Source organism: Dipodomys spectabilis, unplaced genomic scaffold, assembly GCF_019054845.1.
Source record: "Dipodomys spectabilis isolate Male_0828 unplaced genomic scaffold, ASM1905484v1 ptg000024l, whole genome shotgun sequence".
NCBI classification, from domain to species: Eukaryota; Metazoa; Chordata; class Mammalia; order Rodentia; family Heteromyidae; genus Dipodomys; species Dipodomys spectabilis.
In genome coordinates this window covers 27,169,294-27,189,444 of record NW_024870701.1, presented here as the reverse complement: position 1 = coordinate 27,189,444, position 20,151 = coordinate 27,169,294, and the positions used below count along the sequence as shown (strand labels likewise).

Sequence of the window (20,151 nt, the reverse complement as noted above, 5' to 3'; positions counted from 1 at the left end):
CACACACACACACACACACACACACAAAGAATGAATGTATAAGAAGGCATTATCTTTGGTAGAGGATGCAACCAATCCAATTTTTCCTTCCTTCTTTTCCTTCCTCCCTCTCTTCCTTCTTTATTTTCTTTCTTTGGGGGATACGTGCTGGTACTCATGAGCCTTGAACATGCTCGGCAAGTGCTCTACGATGGGGCCATCTCCAGCCCCCGTTTCCTTCTCTTACTCTACGATTTGCAGTGCTGAGGATGGAAGCCAGGGCCTTGCACATGTCCAGCAAGTGCTCCACCACTGAGCTCCGCTCCCCAGCCTCCACTGTGGTTGAGAAGTGAAAAATCAAGACAGGGCTGAAATCCCCGTCTTCAGACACATCCCTGGTGAACGGGGCACGTTCAAACAGGAGGTGTCTCTGACGGCTCTGACACTAAAGAGAAGCCATTTTGGTGGGTGATTGTCATTTGCCCCTATTTCCAGTGCACTGTTGATAGATTGAGTCGGCCCCTGGCCTTTCCAGCAGCCATGCAGGCCCCACGCCAATTCCCCTGTGGATATTGAGAATGAAAATAGAGCCATTGAATAACTCCATTAAAGGATTGTGGTATGTCACTTTAAAGAGCAGGTGTCACTGGTGTAGCGAGAGTGAGATGTTGTGAAAGGTCCTAGCCCTGTAGTTCAGAACTGTGCAGCGGCCCAAGGCCACATAAGGCGAATCTTGGGTTGTCTTGGGCATGGTGCTCTGATTTAGGGTCTCCTCAAATAGGTACGGTGTCTGGGACACGGTGGGAGTGGGGGGGGGGGGTCACCTGCCGTCCCTTTGCCCTGTGAGAAGTGTTGAGGGAGCCCAGACCAGCCTCCACTAGACTGGGTCCAACACTGGCCCTCATTGCCTTTGGGGCTTTAAGCCGAACAGGTACGCTACTCTGCACAATATTTCCCCCCGTTTTGCAATAGAAAAGACACGACTTCTCTGTATTCAGACTTGAATACCCAGTGCCAGTACAAAGCAGGGCCCTTAATTGTCTCCCTGTACCTGCGGAGGAAGCTGGGCGTAGAACTCAGTGGCAGAGTACTTACCTAGCATGCAGGGCCCTGGGTGTGATCCCTGGTGCCATAAATAAATATAACAAAACAACAACAACAATAATAATTAATGATGATGATGATAAGCAGCAGCAGCAACTCTGGGCCTCTCAGGAGCCCAAGAATTATTTGTATTCGATAAAACTTGGCCTGGACAAGAGAGTCATCTGTCTTTGATTTTTCCCATGGTTCATTTCCAAAGCTAAAAACAAAACAAAACAAAAAAAAAAACTAGAAAAAAGAAAAAAGAAGAATAGGCCTCTGCTTTGATCCCCAGTACTATAAAATAAATAATAACAACAACAGTGATGATGATGATGATAATAATAATAACACTAGAACGGCCCCTCTGTTGCTGCCCACGCAGGCCGTTTCAGTTCTGCTCAGTGAGGCTCTGCAGACTCCTGTCACGCTGCTGACTTCCCTCTTCCACCCTCTGTGCCTAAAATACTTTTACCCAGTTTCTGGGTCATGCTGGATCCCTGCTTGAACTGCATGGATCGGTGTATGGATTCTGTCTAGACTGACACACAACCTGCCTGGTTGTTTTGTGCTGGTACTGGGTCTTGAACTCATGGCCTGGCCACTGTGCCTGAGCTTTTTGCTCAAGGCTGGTGCTCTACCACTTGAGCTACAACTCGGCTTCTAGCTTTTTGCTGGTTCATCGGCATCTCACAGACTTCCCTGCCAGGGAGGCTTTGAACCTCGATCCTCCGGATCCTCAGATCTCAGCCTTCTGAGTAGTAGCTAGAATTACAGGTGTGAGCCACCAGCACCTGGTTCCATCTTATTTTCTTGAAAAGATGAAAACAGATTTGCAAGATTGGAACTTGTCAAGTCTCTATGAAAACTCTGTTGTTTATGGATAGGTCTTCATCCCTGGCTGTCTCCCAGCTAGAGACAAACAGGAGATGCCTCTCTTCCCCCAGAGCCACCCTCCTCCCTGCCCCCTCCTTCCCACCGCCTCCTCCATCCACCCCTACTCCTGCTGGCCCCCTTGGAGTCTTCCCATTACAGGGTCATTATTGACGTGGCCCACACTCAGGACTCCTGGACCTCTGTGTTCAAGTACCTCCTGTCAACAGCACCCAAGAAGCCCGCACGCCTTTGCCTGACCTTGCTTTCCCTTCCAGTCTATTTATTCCCTTCCTTTCGCAGCGAGATGGCTCAGCTTCCTCTTTCTTCCTCGTGCTCCATGGGTTGGCAGTCCAGCTTCCTGTTCTGTCACTCTGTTGAAATTGAATCCTAAGAAGTCAACTGTGGCGTCCTTGAGCCCCAAACCACAGATGCTTTTGTTTCAGCTTTGTTTTTCTTATTTTCTTGGCAGCATCCACTTTCTCTCCCTTCCTCTGATGCATTGTGTGTGTGTGTGTGTGTGTGTGTGTGTTGCGCGCGCATGCGTGCATGGGTGTGGCAACACTGGGCTTCAGTCAGGACTTGGGTGTTGTCCCATTGCTCCCACCCACCACACACATACACTTGAAGGCTGGTGTTCTACTATTTGAGCCGCAGCTCCACTTCTGGTTTATTTCTTTGTTTATTCTGGTGGTTAATTGGAGATAAGAGTTTCATGGACTCTTCCTCCCTCGGTTGGCTTTGAACTGCAGTCCTTAGACGTCAGCCTCCTGAGTAGCTAGGATTATAGGTGTGAGCCTGTACTTCTTCGGTATATATATATATACCCATTTATTTCCTAACTGGATTTTCCAAACTGCTCCATTGCATGGCTGTGGATGAGGAACCCAAACACCAGCAGTACACTTGTCACTAATTGACTAAATAATCCTTGGCAAAGTAATCACTCTGTGCCTCAGTTTCCCCAACCTTAGAATGGGTCTGGTAGGAAGCAGTCTTATCTCAGTTTGTTGTGAGGATTGAGATGGGAGCATCCATGTGATGTGAATGCAATGTCAATGTCAGGCACACAGAAAATGCTATTTGTTACCATTACAACGAGCCACTGTCTTTGGAGACATTTTCTTTTACTACATATTGCTTCCATTGCCCAACACAGAGCTAGACAATAAATAATTATCCCTAGTTAGACATTTACAGGGCTCAGAGAGCCCAGGGAAGGAAGGAAAATGGAAGTCTGGCTTTTCCCTCTCTCCATACCATGACTTGGATTCAAGGCCTTTCACTCACTAGGCCTTTTGCTTAAGGCTGGTGCTCTACCATTTGAGCCATGCTTCTAGCCTGACCTGGTGATACTGGAGATAAAGCCTTGAGGACTCTTCTGCCCAGAATTGGCTTCGAACCACGATCCTTTGCTCTCAACTTCCTGTGCAGCCAGGATTACAGGTGTGAGCCAACAGTGACCAACTTCCAGCTTTTTTCTATATTGTTGTTGTTTTTCACCAAACCATTTAAGTGATTGAGAGTTTAAACCGCTCCTTTCTGGATGTTTAATGCTTGTTGTCCAGGAAGGGACGACAAGGGCTTAAACTCTAGCTGTGGGGGGTGACAATCCCAGCGAGGTCTGCTTGGCTTCGAACACGACGTCCCATCTGCGGCTTACACGCCGCTCTCCGCGGGGAATACAGTCTTCTGTCCCCGAGGAGGCTGCGGCCCTGGAAGCCGAGTCCTGGCGCCATGGCGCCATCTCGTGGCCGCTCTGGGGTACGACGCGGGCAGCGCCGTGTTCTACGGTGTGGGCAAAGGTCCTCAGCGCTGCGTCCCTTTCTGGAGAAAAGTGTGAGTGGGGTTGGCCTGGAGGGAAGAATAAGGGGAAGGCACTGTAAGGTGTGTGTGTGTGTGTGTGCACGTATGTGTGTGTGAGTAGATCCCTCAGCATAGTGTGGGCACGAGAATCTTCTGCTCCTCTACAAGATCCTTCTCCCTGGAGGGCAATTCCCTCCGGACCCGCGCTGCCCCGCCCCTCCCCCATGTTGAACTCAATTTCCAGTGCTGTGCATGGAGGCAGTTTTCTAGAAACACCTGTGTCGCCTTCTCATTTCCCCCTTTCGGATGTCAAGAAATCAGGGCTGGGAAGATTTAGCCGAGTCATCAGATTTGGCGCCCAGCTGAACAGCAGCCCTCCTCCCGGGACCAGCCCGCACCTCCCGGGACCAGCCCGCACCCCCCGCCCGTCCCGTCCCGCAGCAGCCCCTCAGGGGCAGCCAGCACCGCGCAGGTAAGGGCCGCGCAGCCCGGGGCCATCCGCACCCTGGGGGAAGTGGAGGCGCCGTGGTTTGCCCTTGTGTTGCTGAGGTCAGAGGGATTTGGCGGAGGATGGGGTGCTAGGTGATCTTCTCTGAAGCGGATCTGATCTCTCTGTTCTCAGGCTGTGTGCCTTGATCGATAGTTGTGCTATGGAGCACACGGTCAGCAAAGTTAGGCCAGTGTTGGATGCTTTGGACGGAAGCATCTGCAGGCGGGGTCAGCACCCAGGGTGTAAGCTCCCAACAGAGTTGATTAAAGGAACAGACTGAGCCAGGTGAGGGTGGCCCTCACCGAGCTGCTCAGGAGGCAGAGATGGGAGGATCACTGGTTTGAGGCCAAACATAACACGAAATAGCCACGTTTGAAAGACCTCCATGCCAACAGAAGAAGCTGGGGTGGTAGTGTGTGCCTGACACCCCAGCTGCTACAGTGCACAGCATACATAGGAGGATTGAGGTCTGGGAAGGCCAGGCAAAAATCAAGACCTTATCTCAAAAGTCACCGGAACAAAAAGAGATAAAGGCATGGCTTGAGTGGTAGAGCTCCTGTCTAGTTAGCATGAAGTCACGAGTTCAAACTCCAGTATTACCTAAAAGAAAAGAATAGAATGTGGACTAGGGCAGCCTCCTCTTGTAATCTGAAGAGACTGAGGTAGGAGGATCAAACATTGAAGGCTGCTGAGCGCTGGTGACTCACACCTGTAATGCTGCTCATGAGGCTGAGATCAGAGATGGAGGCTCAAAGCCAGCCCGGGCAGGCCCTGAGTTCAAGCCCCACAATAGACAAAAAAAGCTGAAGGCCATCTTGTGCAATTTACAGCGTCTCAAAATTTAAAAAAAAATACCAAAATTGCTGAGGATATAGTTCAGTGGTAGAACTGCTCCTTGCTCCTGTCCACAAAGGATAGATTTGGAGTCTTGAACTGCTCTCATTCACTGCTGTTTGACTAAACTTATTCGAAGCCCCTCTTTTTTTTTCCTCTAAAAGGAAGCAAATGAAACCTGCCTCTCAACAGCAAGTAAGAATTCAATGAAATAGGGTAAAAGCTCTCTTATTTGAAATTCAGGCTGGCTGAAGTTTTAGAGCAAATGAAGAAGTTGTTTGAAGCTGAGAATCATAAAAGATAATACATACATCAAATATTTTGTGTTGAAATATAGCATCTCCCTATCTGACTTCTGGGCATGGCTTTTTTTCTCTGAACATGTATCTTCTAGTTGACTTTTAAGTTGTTTTCCTTACAACAAGCCACACATCATGTCTTACCTGTGGGGATTAGTATTGCTTGCTTTAAACAGAGTAAGAGTTTACACACATGTGATGTCACTTAAAGAAACATTCCAAGTCCAAAAGTTATTCCAAGCCAGTCCTTGGTGGTTCATGCTTGCAATCCTAGCTATGCAGAAAGTGGATATCCAGAGGATCATGTTTCTAAGCCAGACTGAGCAGAAAAGTCGTGAGATTTTTATCTCCAAGTTAACAAGCAAAAGTTTGGGCTGGGTGTTTGGCTCCAGTGTAGAATACCAGCTGAACACATAAGCTGAGAGAATGCAAGACATTGAATTCAAACCTGGTACCAGAGGTGGGGGGGGGGGGGGGGGGAGGGAGGAGGGGAAGGAAGGAGGAAAGGGGAAGGGGAGGGGAAAAGAGAGGGGGGGGAGAGATCATTCCAAATTTCCAGGATTGTGTTTATCCAAGATTGTGTTTATATGTTTAGCATTCCATGTGCTTTCTGAAAAACAACGACCTTTCTCTGTATTCTCAGTCTTTGAGTTCTGTTTTCTCAGACTAGGTAACAGGGCTGATGGTGCTGGGTGGTAGAACCCTTGCCTAGCATTGCAGGAGCCTTGCATTCCATCAGTCAACCCAGGGGCCTGTCAGTCTCAGACACAATCCCAGGTCCAGCACCTCCTGCTGAGCATGTCACATTGGGGCAGCCAGGCCCGGTGTGTGGTGTGCTGTCATCACAGCAGTAGCTGGTAGCAGGTGCAGTGCTTAACCTGCCACTGGCTACACTGATCTCATCTCACATGCCTTTCCCTGTGCTGTGGCGATAGTGTATAACCCACAGCCTGACATGGAAAATGCCCCTCTCATAACTGATAGCAATTTTTGGAGTTATTATCAGCCCTATGTCCGCATTCGAAGTCTGTTTCTTCCCTCATTTTGCAGATGAGAAAAGATCTGAATGTGTATAATTTGGGCCTTACTGAATTTGTACCAATAACAAAAGGATTAGTGATGAGAAACCTAGTATTTTGAGCCCAGAAGGATTTGCATCGGCAACTCCTGCCATAAAGGACACACGGAGTCATTGTAAACTTACATCTTTTCTTTGGGACACAGTAGGACTGTACTGTGTTCTTCCAGGGATGGGGCTGGGGAAAGCCGAAAGCCAGGGCCTGAGCAGAAGAGAACCCATCAACCATTGTGCACGAATGTGTGTGTGGGGGGGGGCACCTCCACACTTTCCTAAACATTATAAAGTTGTCTACCAAGCTTGTAGCAATGGCACACACACCTGTAATCCTAGCTACTTGGGAGGCAGAGGGAGGGAGGATCATGGCTTGAGTTCAGCGGAAAGTCAAGAGCCCCCCTCTCAGTGCTCTGTGCCTGTCACCCCAGCTGTGTGAGAAACTGACAGAGGAGGCTTCTGATCCAGGCTGGTCAGGACAAAATGGAAGACCCTGTCCCCAAATAACTAAAACCGAAGGGCTCCAGGAGGTGGCACAAGGAAGAGCAAAGCCCCAGTATCACCACCAAAAACCCTGCCCCCCCCCAAAGGAATATTCAGGCCCCTGACATTCAGAATGTCAGTCCCTGACATTCTGGTCAAGTAGTTCTGGGGCAGGCGTAAGAGTCTATAACATGTATCAGGAGTGCTGATATAAGAGAGCCCTCCCACAAAAAACAACACGAAAAACCTTGTGAGAGTTTTTGTTTCATTTACATCAAAGACCAGGTTGAGCCCTGAGAGGTAATCAGTGCGGACAATGGAGATCGCAGTCCCCTAGTTTTTAATCTTGTGATGGGAGGTTGGGAGGTGGTGCAAGAGCAGATGGTGAAGATGGAGAGAGATGGAGATGGAGCCTGTGTGTGTGTGTGTGTGTGTGTGTGTGTGTGTGTGTGTGTGTGTGTGTGTGTGTGAGTGTGTAGCTGCTTAGGCTGAATTTTCCATGAAGAGTGGTTCAGCTCTTCTTGACTTTGCCCTGCTGGAGAGCCTAGAATTCTAGATCTGCTTATTAAGATTGCTGTGACTGGACTGGGAATGTAGCTTAGTGGTAGAGTGCTTGCCTAGCATGCATGAAGCTCTGGCTTCGATTCCTCAGTACCACATAAACAGAAAAAGCCAGAAGTGGTACTGTGGCTCAAGTAGTAAAGTGCTAGCCTTGAGCAAAAGAAGCTCAGGGACAGTGCCCCTGAGATCAAGCCCCAGGACCAGAGAAAGGAAGAAAGAAAGAAAGAAAGAAAGAAAGAAAGAAAGAAAGAAAGAAAGAAAGAAAGAAAGAAAGAAAGAAGGAAAGAAGGAAAGAAAGAAGGAGTTAGGAAAGAAGGAAGGAATTAGGAAAGAAGGAAGGAAGGAGGAAGGAAAGAAAGAAAGAAAGAAGAAGGCAAGGAGGGAAAGAAAGTAAAGAAAGAAAGAGAAACCAAGGAAGCAGGCCATTCTCCCCAGCCAACAGCAGCTCCAGGACTCATTTCTTCTGCCTTGGAGCAGAGATGCCAGCTGTTTTCCAGTGAGCCTGGAGGTTGGGGGGAAGGAATATTTTCATGGACCTCTACAGTGTCATCTTACAAGGAGAACATGGCTGAATAGGGCAGTGGAGGTTGGGGAGATGGCAGGAAAACAAGATCTCTTACCCACCTCCAGGTCACAGGGAGTTAAATGAGCCAAAGGGCAGCTGTTTCAAGAGATCTGGGTTCTGACAGGCAGGAACATGGCCCAGTTTCCCCAGGACTTTCTTGACATTAGCACTGAAAGTCTGGGGTCCCAGGAACCACTCCCCTCCAGCTTGGATAACCAAGGCTTGGATAAAACAAGTCACCCTAGTTCAGTGACTGCCCATTGGATTGCTGATACCACCTCCAAAGATGATGGCAGCCTTGATCTGAGCAGCCAGGGTGCTGGGTATTGAACTCTAGCTGCTATTCTCCAAGGTTTGCCTTTGATCACCACTGACTTTTTCTGTGACTGTCCTATCAGCAAAGTACAAGAAATCACCCTACCAAATTCAGCACTGATATCCTTCACATTTGGACCCTAGCTCAGTGCTTTGTGTAGCAATGTCATGGCTGTTTGTGGCTCATATGATGATTCTGATTTGGGATTTTTTTTTTAGTTCCATGGACAACTCACAGAGAATCCTGGACCAGCCCCTTCCCATCCCAACTTCCCAGCCCAAGAAGAAAAGAACACCGATTCTGTCCTTCTTTTCTAAGGTTTGAAACAAAATGTAATGAACAAATGTGCTTTCCTGGGAGTCCTGCAGGACGAGTATCTACCCAACTGGCAGGTGCCTGCAGCACCGAGGCTGGTGCTGGTGGCTCATGTCTATAATCCTAGACTTTCAACAGGCTGAGATTTGAGCATCCTGGTTCAAAACCATCCTGGGCAGACACATCTGAGAGACTCCTATCTCTGATTAATCAGCAAAGAAAAGCCAAAAGTTGGAGTTGTAAGTCAAGTGGTAGAACACCATCCTTGATTAAAAAAAAAAAAAAAGCGGAGAGAGAATGTGATATCTTGAGTTTAAACACTGGCAGAGAGGCTGGGCGCCGATGGCTCACACCTGTAATCCTAGCTACTCAGAAGGCTGAGATCTGAGGATCCTGGTTCAAAGCCAGCCTGGGGAAGAAAGTCTGTGAGACTCTTATTTCCAATAAACCACTAGAAAACCGGAAGTGGCTCCGTGGCTCAAATGGTAGAGCCTCGCCTTGAGCTGAAGAGCTGAGGGACAGCGCCCAGGCCCAGAGTTCAAGCCTCACGACCAACAACAAAAACAAACAAACACAAACAAACAAAACACTGGCAGAGAAATAGCCAGATCAGGATCCGGTGCTATAGCCCTTCTTACTAAAGATGGGGTGTGTTGGCAGTGGCTTTTCGCTTATCTGGGTCTTCATGGTCTTGAGTCCATCTCTAGTATGGGTCGCTGTGTTCTGTGTTTTGGAGAACACCAGGGCCTTCCTGGAGACCGAGATCATTGCTCACATGGACCGTGGCTGGCACCATCTCTTGCTGTGCGGTGGCTTAGATAGAGTTCAGTCTTTGAAGAACACATTTGTGCTTCCGACACACAATGTTTCCCAATGTGTGCTGTTTATGCATTTCTCTTCGGGATCTCGGTGGCTCAGATGTGTGCAATCTCTAGAGATGGGACCACCTTTAAGTGCCTTGAAATGGCTGTGGCTGTGTAGCACACGTGTGTGGCTCTGCTCTGCCAGTGGTGTCACATTCATTTTATTCGGTGGCTGCGGAAGATGACGGCCGAGAATGGACGCTTGGGATTACCATCTGGTGGCGTGGGGATTGGGGGGAAAATGTCAGTCTGACTGTAGAGAGTTCAAGGGGGAACAGGAGGAGAGGGTGCAGAAAGCAAGGCCATAGAGACATGGCATTCATGGTGTTTAGCTACAAAGAGGAGCTGAAAAACGAGAGGGAAGAAGAGTATCAAGGGAGCTCTTTGCTTTGAGTTGGGATGAGCACTGTGAAAGGATTCATATTTTCAGCCTCTATCAGCCCCTTAGAGTGTCCTCCATCTTCCTAAGGGTGTATATGTGGGGGAAGAGGTCCTGGGGCTTGAACTCAGGGCCTGGACACTGTCCCGGAGGTTTTTGTTTTACTCAAGGCTAGCGTGCTACCACTTGAGCCACATCTCTCTACTTGTTGGTTTTTGATGGTTAATTAGAGATGAATGTCATGGACTTTCTCACTAGGACTTCAAACTGTGATCCTCAGATCTCAGCCTCCTGAGTAGCTAGGATCACAGGCATGAGCCACCAGCACCGAGCTCTTCCCAAATTTTATCTCTCTCATTGTAATTATAGAGCATCTCTTCCCATAATTCCCCCAGCTCCACCTTAACACCAGCCCTGAAGTCATTTTCCCCCAATCCTTTGCCTTTAGCAATTCCTTTATGATGTGCATCAAGTAATGTATCTTTCCAACGAAAATCAGGCATCCTTAGACACTGAGAGGGTAGTTCAGTGGTCAAGTGTGGGCTTAGCATACATAAAGTTCTGGGTTTGATCCTCAGCACCACACACACACACACACACACACACACACACACAATTTTAGTGATAGGATTTTTCTTCAAGCGAAGGAAGATGTGGCAGGGCTTGGGTTCAGATTATGACTCTGACCTCTCCCAAATTAATACATTATTGACTTCCCTTCAGGTCTCTTGGAAACTGCAATTCCAGAATCAGGAGCCTTTGAAGAAGGCGTTTTTCACACTGGCAGAGAAAGCTCGTGATCCCAACGCCAAAAAGCGCCATCTGGCAATGAAAGGCCTGGGCACCATGGCTTGCGAAGCCCCAGACCAGGTAGTGGAGGGAGGTGGAGCGCAGAGGGGCCTTCCTGACCCTCCCCAGCCATAATCTCAGGTGGAACCTAGCTTCGAGGAACAGCGCATGGGTAGAACTTCACAGCATCTATGGGTCAACCATGTTAGCCCAATACTGTTCCTTCCTGAGGCCCAGGGTCTTCCGCCAAGGTCGTCAGGCAGACATGAGCTTCTGCAGTTATGGGCCTGAGGTCTCTTCTTTCTTGCTGGCAGACTGCTCACACGTGTTGGCTGCAGCTGAGTCTGATACCAGGTGAAGAAGTCACAAGAAAGACATGAATTTTGTCAGACTCTGTTAGTGTGGAAGTGAGTCCCAGGGTCTGTCCACACTGGAGAAGAGCAGAGGGGAGAGCATGTGACTCAGGGTTGTGAGGGGCCATCTTTCCCCTGGAGTATTAGCTGTGGAAAACAACGACGGTGAACACTGCCCTCCTGGGGGAGTCGAAGAGGCTTGCTCATAATTTACATTTGTTTAGTAAGAGACATTTTGTCACATTGCTTCCATTAGCATCTGCCAGTGTCAGAACCATCTCATGGTCTTGCTATTATACATAAGGGACTTAATGCTCCAGGCCCTTGGATGACCTTGACCTGTCCATTTCCTTGAAATGCCCGCCCAACTCACCTGCCCAGACCCCACATTCCAGGTTACCCTCTCATAAAAGACCTAGCTGGGCTCTCAGGTTGGGTTTAGAGCACCATTTGTGTTTTGATGAGAGTTGGTGGGAGGTCCTAAAGATACTGGTCTCCTGGTCCTAGACTTGCTTTATCAAAACCCAAGAGAAGGGCTGGGAAGGTGACTCAGTGGTAGAGCGCTTGCCTTGCATGCATGAGGCCCTGGGTTCGATTCCTCAGCACTACATAAGCAGAAAAAGCCGGAAGTGGTTCAAGTGGCTCAAGTGGTAGAGCGCTAGCCATGAGCTGAAGAGCGTCGAGGCCCAGAGTTCAAGCCCCACCGACCAAACCCCCCCCCAAAACAAAAAACCACGAGAAGCCATTCTTAGGCTACGAATGGTTTTGTTCACAGGTGAGGAAGTACAAGAAAATGATGCTCGACCTGCTGGTGTATGGACTGTACGACCCTGTGAGTTTAGAAGTCATCTACGAGAGCGTGAAGGCCCTGACCATCATCCTGGGAAAGATCCAGGGCAAATGTCTGGGCTCCTTCTTCATAGACATCACCCTGCAGACCCGGACTCTACTAGATGATGTGAGTGAGATGATCACTAAAATTCTAGAGGATTCAGGTCACGTGGGCTGGGAAACGAGAGGCCCCACATAGAATGCTGCTTAGGGACCTCTTACCATGTTCCATACACCAGGCTGGCACTTTATACTGACAATCTCATCACCCTGGGAAGTGGCTACGGGGGTTCACTGTATGCGTGTCATCACCTAGGACCGCCCCAGGGTCCCAGAGTCTGTAAATGGCTCTCCAAGTAGACTCTCTGGATTCAGCGTCTGCGCTATTAACCGCTGAATGACAAGACCAGTTGAGCAGGAAGTGCGTGGGTTAGTGTTTAGTCTGGGACCTTGAGGATTGGGGGTTTGCAGCTGCAATCTACTGCATCGCCCTGCTGCCGTTCTGTCTGTTCTGTCTCTGTGTTTACCCTAGAACAGCTCGCTCCAGCTCCTCATCCCCCCACTCTCCGTGGAGCCACAGGGCCCGAGTGGGATGAATGGATGAAAGCTGTTGAGATTATGAAAGGCAGGGCTGATCAGAAGCTGCTAGACTTCCTTCCTGTCCTCCAGAACCAATTTTTCTCTTTTGAATGTCCACCTTTCATCTTTGGGGAGAGGACAGGAAGGTGTCCACCAGGCCATCTGGGAATGCCACCAAATGCCTGGAGGACTTGTCCTTACACCTCTCTGGAATGTCAGGTGAACATCAGGCCTGAATGACTAGTTTCAGCCACTTTTTAAAACCTACTTGCCTGTGATTAATTAATTAATTGGTTAATGAATATCTGCCGAGATTCAGGCTTAAATTCAGAATCAGGGTGCTGTCCTTAGTTTTTTTGTTTTTTTAACCTTGTCAAGGCTGGTACTCTACCACTTGAGCCACAGCTCTGCTTCTGGCTTTTTGGCTGATTAATTGGAGATAAGAGTCTCACCGATTTTGTCTGCCTGGGCTGGCTTTGAACTGTGATCCTTAGATCTCAGCCTCCTGAGTAATTAGGAGTATAGGGGTAAGCCACTAGTGTTTTTTGTTTGTTTGTTTTGTTTTTGGTTGTTGTTGCTTTTTGATTTAATTAGAGCCTGTAGAACAAGGAATTTCTCGTGCAGGGCTGTTAGCCCCTGACTGAGCCTGTCAGCTGTGCTTACCATGTATGTTCAACTGGATGCCTATAACCTGCATTCCTGTCATCTGCAGTCCCGTGCATGGCTGCACTAAGGGAGGGCTTTGAAGGGAGCAAGCTCTCTCTCACAGTGTTAGCTGAGTTGTACATACACATAAGCATTTGACAGCACAATGAACAAAGTACAGCCTGGAGGCAGATTCTGTATGTGTACATATGCTAAAAGTATTGCAGATACTTCACACATTAAACAGCGGGCCTCAGTCCTGCCGAGTCTTTGTGATCCCAGCTCTACATGCTTTTCTCCTAACAGAGGAGGCCCTCACCAGCCCTGTTTCCTCTGGCTTGCCTGGTGCTGCGTTGGACCAGGAAACAATGACAGAAAATCTATGTAGCAAGTCAGGAAACCAGCTTTCTGTGCTGCCTGACTGTCTGATAAGGAGATGCTGGGCTAGCTGCTGAAGTGCCCTGGTCTTTAGTCTCTATTGGGGGGCAGGGTGGAGAAGAGAGATAAGATAGATCAGTGGAAGAGAATGGGAGGGTGGAGCCCAAGGCCATGGGCTTAGGAACACACCAACCAATCAGACAAAAGCTGGGAGAGTAGGGAGAGTTGTCAGGGGAAGAAATACAATCCTGATTTCCATCGCAGATGAAATAAATTCACACCAAAAAGTACAGAGAGGTGACCCGGTAAACATATTGGGACTAATAAATAAGGGGCTGCTCAAGTACATTCTAATACAAGTTAAAAAAAAAAAAAAAAAACCAACCTAACTCAATCCAATGTAGCCCAACCCAATCCAATCCAATCCAATCCAATGCAACCCAATTTAGCCCAACCCAATTCAATCCAATCCATTCAACCCAACCCAACCTGAACAAACTCAAGACAACTCAAACCAAACCAAAACAAGAACAAAACAAAAGAATGTCAAATCCTCCAGGTACTGACAAAGGCTAAGCTCCTGGATAGGTTGGTAGGAGATCTGAGTTGCATCGCATCTGTGGAATGGCGCGAGTGTAAGGAGGAGGAAAAGCCCATCATGCGATGCGTACTTAAGAATGATGACGCTGTTGTTCTGTTGGCCTAACCCACAGGACAATGACGGTGTGAGATACTCCGCCTTCGTTTTATTTGGGCAATTGGCCGCATTTGCTGGGAAGAAGTGGAAGAATTTCTTTACCAATCAGGTGAAGCAGACGCAAGATTCCCTCCTAACCCATTTACAGGATAGAAACCCTCATGTGGCTAAGGTAAGACTGTGATCCTCCAGCCGACTCCATGAAGCTTCTGAGCTCTTCCTAGTGGGGAATGGTGCAGTCTTGCAGAGGTCAGATGTGGATGCCTCGGGTTCCTGTCAGTTAGAAATTGGAAGTTGTGCTGGGAATGGTGATGCACACCTGTAATCTTAGTACTCAGGAGGAAAAGGCAGGAGGATTTTGAGTTAGGGGCCACCCTGGGTTATATAGCAAGACCCTGTCTCAAAAAACCAAAGCAAACAAAAGGAGTAGTCAGTAGTTTAGCCATGTGGGTGGTGGGGAAGGTGCCTTCTCATGTAGCATCTCTTCCAGAGCCAGGGGCTTCACATCCATCCCTTCCCACTCCACCCGCCCAATCCAGCACCTGCCCGTGCTAGAAAAACTCAGGTTGGCAGAGGATGGAGAGGGAGCAGGTTGGATCAGTGGGGGAAGGGGTTGTAGCAGCTCATCTAACAGGGAGAGACTTGTTCATCTGCAGAGCCTGGCATAGATTTCTCATTCGTGGATTCTCCATGCCTTGTGCAACTTCTGTGTTAGTCTCTGAGCATGATGAATCCTCACAGGGCTGGATCAACTGCAGCCTATTTTGGACTGGGCTCAGAAAGGCTTCTGTGAAACTCTGTGTGTGTGTGTGTGAGAGAGAGAGAGAGAGAGAGAGAGAGAGAGAGAGAGAGAGAGAGAGAGAGAGAGAGAGAGAGAGAGAGAGAGGAGAAACAGAGACAGAGGCAGAGACAAAGACAGAAACAGAGGGACAGAGAGAGACAGAGATTACATTTAAGATTTAAGGGTATTACCTGGAAGGTTTAGGTTTGCAAACTGCCTCACCATAGATTGGGGTGCAGTCTTGCTGGTATTTTCTCCAGAGCAGGATGACAGTCTTCCTTTCCTCAGGCATGCAAAACAACTTTTCAAGCCTGTTCTCCATATCTGAGACTGAAGAAGGACTGCACCTTCCAAGGTGAAGAAGATCAAAGGAACTCCAAACTCTGCTGGCAGCTGGTGAGCAGGCCAGGGCAGGAGAGAATTCTCTTCCGATCTCTGACACAGAAGGTGGCCAAAGCCCACCAGGGCGTTACCCCCCCAGACACACAGTGAATGACTTTCCATGGTCATTGACCCATCATGCACTGCCATGGTGAGATGCCTGGACGATTATGCACACGGCTCTTGGCAGATCTGGTTTAGGTTAGGAGTTGCACGCAGGTGACACAGCCACCACCTTGCCCGCCTGTGCTTATCCTGAAGGCTTCCCCCGTCTTCCCCTCACATGTACCTTTGCTAATGTTTTTCAGAGCCACTATCATCCAGAGCTCCTGCAGTTCTTCTACGCCAATAAAATACTCTAAGCGCAGAGAGGCAGGACAATGGTTCCACATAAGAATCTGCCAGGGACATCCGGGTCCCTCTGTCTGTTTTGTCTTGTTGGATATCCCTTTTGCTTGCTTTTTAGGATTGTATCAGAAAAGAAGGAGTCAGGTGGGCAAAGGAGGGGGAAAAATAACACCACTGAGTCGTGTACCCATACCCAGAATAAAATATTAGGTTTTTTTTCCCCTCATCTCTCAATTTCTCCCCACCCAAACTTGACCAGAAATTTCCTTTCTTTAAAAATATTGAAAAATATTGAAGATATTAAAAATATTGTAAGTTCAATGCTTAATTCTCAGCCACTTTCTTCTTCAGTTCATCCCTGTGGGCTAACTTGGATTCCTAAGGCTTGATTTCTCATCGGAGATTTAATTTCTGATCAAACTTGACCGGGAGGTGCTCACTTTCCTTTAAAATATTGAAAGCATCTGTAGGTTCAACCCTTATTTCTCAGCCACTTTCTTCTTAAAAGTTTATCCCTGTTCTAGCTTAGCAGAATAATTATCATCTTAACATTGCATTTGCTATTAATATTTGGCTATTTGCTGTCGATAGCTATTCTGGCCAAGATTTATTTCAAGCTGGCCAAGGGGGCAAACACATGGCTTGCAGTGATTATATTTAGGAGTTTCTCATCGTCTTTAAAAGTCATTGTTTTCAAGATCATCTTAAAGAGAACCAACCAAAAAATGTCAATGTATTGAAATTTCTTTGACGGTAATGTATGGAATAAAAATAGTAAGTAATATTTATTGATTATTATTGATTTATTAATATGTATCTACTATTTTTAGGAACTTTTCTTTTTCTTTTTTTCTTTTTGGTCATGGGGCTCAAACTCAAGGCCTGGGTACTGTTCCTAAGCTTTTTCACTCTAGGATAGTGCTCTACCACTTTGAGCTACATCACGACTTCTGGTTTTCTGGTGGTTATTTGGAGATAAAAGTCTCATGGACTTGCTTACCTCTGGCTTTGAACCACAGTCCTCAGATCTCAGCCTCCAGAGTAGCTAGCTATTGGTGCTTGGCTATCTAAGAACTCTTTACAAGTGCTTTTAGAATTCACAGCAACCCAAGACCATAGATATTCTTAACATTCTCATAAGATGAGAAAACTAAGGAGCAGTTAAGTAACTTGCCTAAGATAAATGGTGGAGCCAGAGTTAAAATCCATAGGGGGGCTGGGGCTTGATGGTGCGTACTGTAATCCCAGCCACTCAGGAGGCAGAAATAGCAGGATCATAGTTCAAGAGTATTCTGGGCTAGACCTTATCTCCAAAATAAGCAAGGCAAAGTGGTTCATGCCTGTGGCTCCTGCTACTCAGGAGGTGGAAATTGGAGAATTGTGGTCTGAGTCTAGCACATGCAAAATCTCTAGACCCTATCTGAAAAATGAAAAGCAAAAAAAAAAAAAAAGGCTCAAATGGTAGAGTGCTCACCCTTGGTGGGGGAGGGGAAGGTGGGGGGGGGTAGGGGGGTTTAGAAATGTGAATAACAAAACACACATGCAAACAGAAGTCTCGGGTGCCTCCTTCACCCAGCAGCTACAGCTGCTACAAAGGCCACCAAGTCTCCACTTTCAGCCATTTACGTGAGGTAAGCATGTGTTTTCATTAACCATTTATTGCCTGATATACTCATGTATCATGACCAGTCTTCATTATCTGAGGGGTTATAGCACTACTCCTTTTTGTTATTTAGAGCACATTTTATTCATTTCTATAATAAAACACACATATATAAGACTTTATATATTTAATAGTATGCTACCCTGAGACAAAGGGGAAAAATAAGTCTAATGTTTCTAAACCAGGATGGCTATTCATTTCTGTAGGATCCAATTCAACACAGTAATTTGAGATACTTTCTTCCAAAGTTAACAGCACAGCACAAAATTCTCTGAATTCAAATTATGTACATGCATATGCATGATGTATATGAATATGTATATGCAAGGCAAGTAATAGCAGTCTGTTATGTATCCATCCCAGTAATTCCAAGGGTATCCAACATTAAAAAATAAGGATTAAAAAAACCAAACCTCAAGAACAGCCCAGTGATATTCCTCTTGTGCTATCCAGCACCATTATTTTTTTCTCAGCTTCTCAATGATCATCTGGAAAGAAACCTAGAGTAACATCTGGTTTTCAAAGCGGCTGTGATGAAAGCGGGGATTGTAGAGCAGGCCTGTGGTGTTTTGTATTCACAGAGGTCTAACATGCTCTGAAGACTTGTTCCAGGGCCTAAAGGAGGGTAAGATGGATTTTTTTTAAAAAAAGCACCCTGTATTATTCATAAGATGCTTCAGCTCTGCTGGGCGCTGCTGGCTCACGCCTGTAATCCTAACCACTCAGGAGGCTGAGATCTGAAGATTGAGGGTCAAAGCCAGTAGGCAGAAAAAGGCCATGAGAATCTCATCTCTAATTAACCAGCAAAAAAAGCCAGAAGTGGAGATGTGGCTCAAGAGATAGAGTACCACCTGTGAACAGAAAAAGCTGAGGGAGAGCATGAAGCCCTGAGTTCAAGGCCCCCCTCCCCCCCCCAACACATAGACACAAACACACACAAATGCGGGGGGGGGGGGGGGGATGGAAGGAGGAAATAAGGGAGGGAGAGAGGGAAAAGGAAAAGCAGGGAAGAGAAAAGGAGAGAGAGAGAGAGAGAGAGAGAGAGAGAGGGAGAGAGTGTGTGTCTGAGACCTAACAAGTGTGTGACCAGGTTTGGTAAGAGTATGAACAGAGGCTTGTGGAATTCCAGTCAATTAACTGCTGGGGGAGAATGCTTCACACATTAAAAACACTACAGTGCATGAAATGACAGCTGTACAGGGTAGCCAGCAATTAGTTATGTAAGATATGTATTTATGCTTTTCTGAATTTCCCAAGCTTTCTGTAACAGACACGTATCACTTTTACAATAATAAAACATATGCAAGAATGCCCTGTTAAAACAAAAGTGCTGGTGGCTCAAGCCTGTCATCCTAGCTACTCAAGAGGCTGAGATCTGAGGATCGTGGTTCAAAGCCAGCAGGAAAAGTCTGTGAAATGCTTATCTCCAATTAACCACCAGAAAACTGGAAGTGGAGCTGTGGCTCAAAGTGGTAGAGGCTAGCTTTGAGCAGAAGAAAACTTAGTGACCGTGTTGAGGCCTAGAGTTAGAGCCCACAATAAATAAATAAAAATCAGTATAAGGAATGTACTTTGGGAGGCCCAGATGGCTATTGTTCACGCCCAGTTGTGTGTGTGTGTGTGTGTGTGTGTGTGTGTGTGTGTGTGTGTGTGTGTGTGTGTGTGTGTGTGTGTGTATTGCCTTTGTCCTTTTGTAACCATGTGTTTTATCCTATTGGGCACAATAACTTGTGGAGTGGCATGCTTTCCTGATAAGAAATAAAATAGATAATGGTGGAGTATCAGTCTGGGGGGTTGGGTCTTGGGTTTGAACTCAAGCCATCAGGCTTGCTAGGTGAGGCTTTTTATCACTTGAGCCACACCCTTTTCTACCTTGTTAATTATTTTTTAACAGGATCTCCATTTTTGTTCTGGCCAGTCTGGACCATGAGCCGCCTGTTTACACATCCTGCATACTGGGATGACAGACATGCACCACTGTACCCTGCTTTTTGTTGAGATGGAGTCTTTTGAACTTAAAATTAATTTAATTAAAAAATTATCTTTAAATAGTTTTACAAAGGAGCTGCCATTTAACAAAACACCTTATGAATACTTTACATCTCGATGAATTCTCTTGAATTTTTTTTTTTTTGCCAAGTTTGACTTCAAACTTTGCTCCTCTTGATAGTCAAGTACAATGAATCCGCCATCTGACAAGTTTGTTTGGTTTTTTAAAAAGTCTCTTCATGTAGTCAATGGAAGTCTTGAACTTGAGATTTCCTGCCTTTGTCTCTGATGTACTGGGATGACAGGTGGTGTGTGCCTTTAAAAAATTTTTATTTTGTCAGTCCTGGAGCTTGAGCTTGGCCTGGGCACTGTCCCTGAACTTCTTTTGCTCAAGGCTAACACTCTGCTGCTTGAGCCACAGTGCCACTTCCTGCTTTTTCTGAGTGGTTTATGCCCCTGCTTCAGGGTAGCTAGGATTACAGGCATCAGCCATTGACACCCAGCCCAGTATACCATTTTTAATCAATCCCCATTTCTTGAGGTTGGGAATTTTGACAAAAAATGAATAATAGAGCTGGAGGTGTGGTCCAGGTAGAGTATTTGTCTAGCAAGCAAGTACTAAATCCTGGGTTCAATTGCCAGCGTTACCAAAAAAAAGTCATAATTAAATGAGAATAGCAAGTTGTTTCCTACTGGATCCAGAAGTGTTTCCTGAATGCCGAGAGCAGATGCAGTGCTTTTATATCTTTCTGGAATAGGTTTGTTCATTCCAACCTAATATTCCCAACAGCTCCATTAA

The 20,151-nt window shown here is 46.9% G+C and overlaps 1 protein-coding gene across 2 annotated transcripts; it reads left to right on the top strand.

Annotated features, from left to right (window-relative positions):
• Positions 1 to 3,758: 3,758 nt before the first annotated feature.
• Positions 3,759 to 16,486, top strand: Mro (maestro). Of its 2 annotated transcripts, none has more exons than XM_042675171.1 (7): positions 3,759 to 3,774; positions 8,580 to 8,679; positions 10,642 to 10,788; positions 11,836 to 12,018; positions 14,207 to 14,362; positions 15,260 to 15,367; positions 15,661 to 16,486. In XM_042675171.1, exons 2-7 carry the CDS (start codon positions 8,584 to 8,586, stop codon positions 15,712 to 15,714), a joined length of 744 nt encoding a protein of 247 aa, XP_042531105.1. In that variant the 5' UTR covers positions 3,759 to 3,774; positions 8,580 to 8,583; the 3' UTR covers positions 15,715 to 16,486. The 2 variants fall into 2 exon arrangements, with proteins under 2 accessions (XP_042531105.1, XP_042531104.1); XM_042675170.1 differs by lacking the exon at positions 3,759 to 3,774 and adding an exon at positions 4,081 to 4,213.
• Positions 16,487 to 20,151: the final 3,665 nt, after the last annotated feature.

Coding starts and splice junctions, on each gene's coding strand:
- Mro (XM_042675171.1), top strand. CDS start 8,584: ATGGACAACTCACAGAGAATCCTGGACCAGCCCCTTCCCATCCCAACT. Junction 10,789..11,835: donor CTTGCGAAGCCCCAGACCAG/GTAGTGGAGGGA, acceptor TTTTGTTCACAG/GTGAGGAAGTACAAGAAAAT. Junction 12,019..14,206: donor CCCGGACTCTACTAGATGAT/GTGAGTGAGATG, acceptor CCTAACCCACAG/GACAATGACGGTGTGAGATA.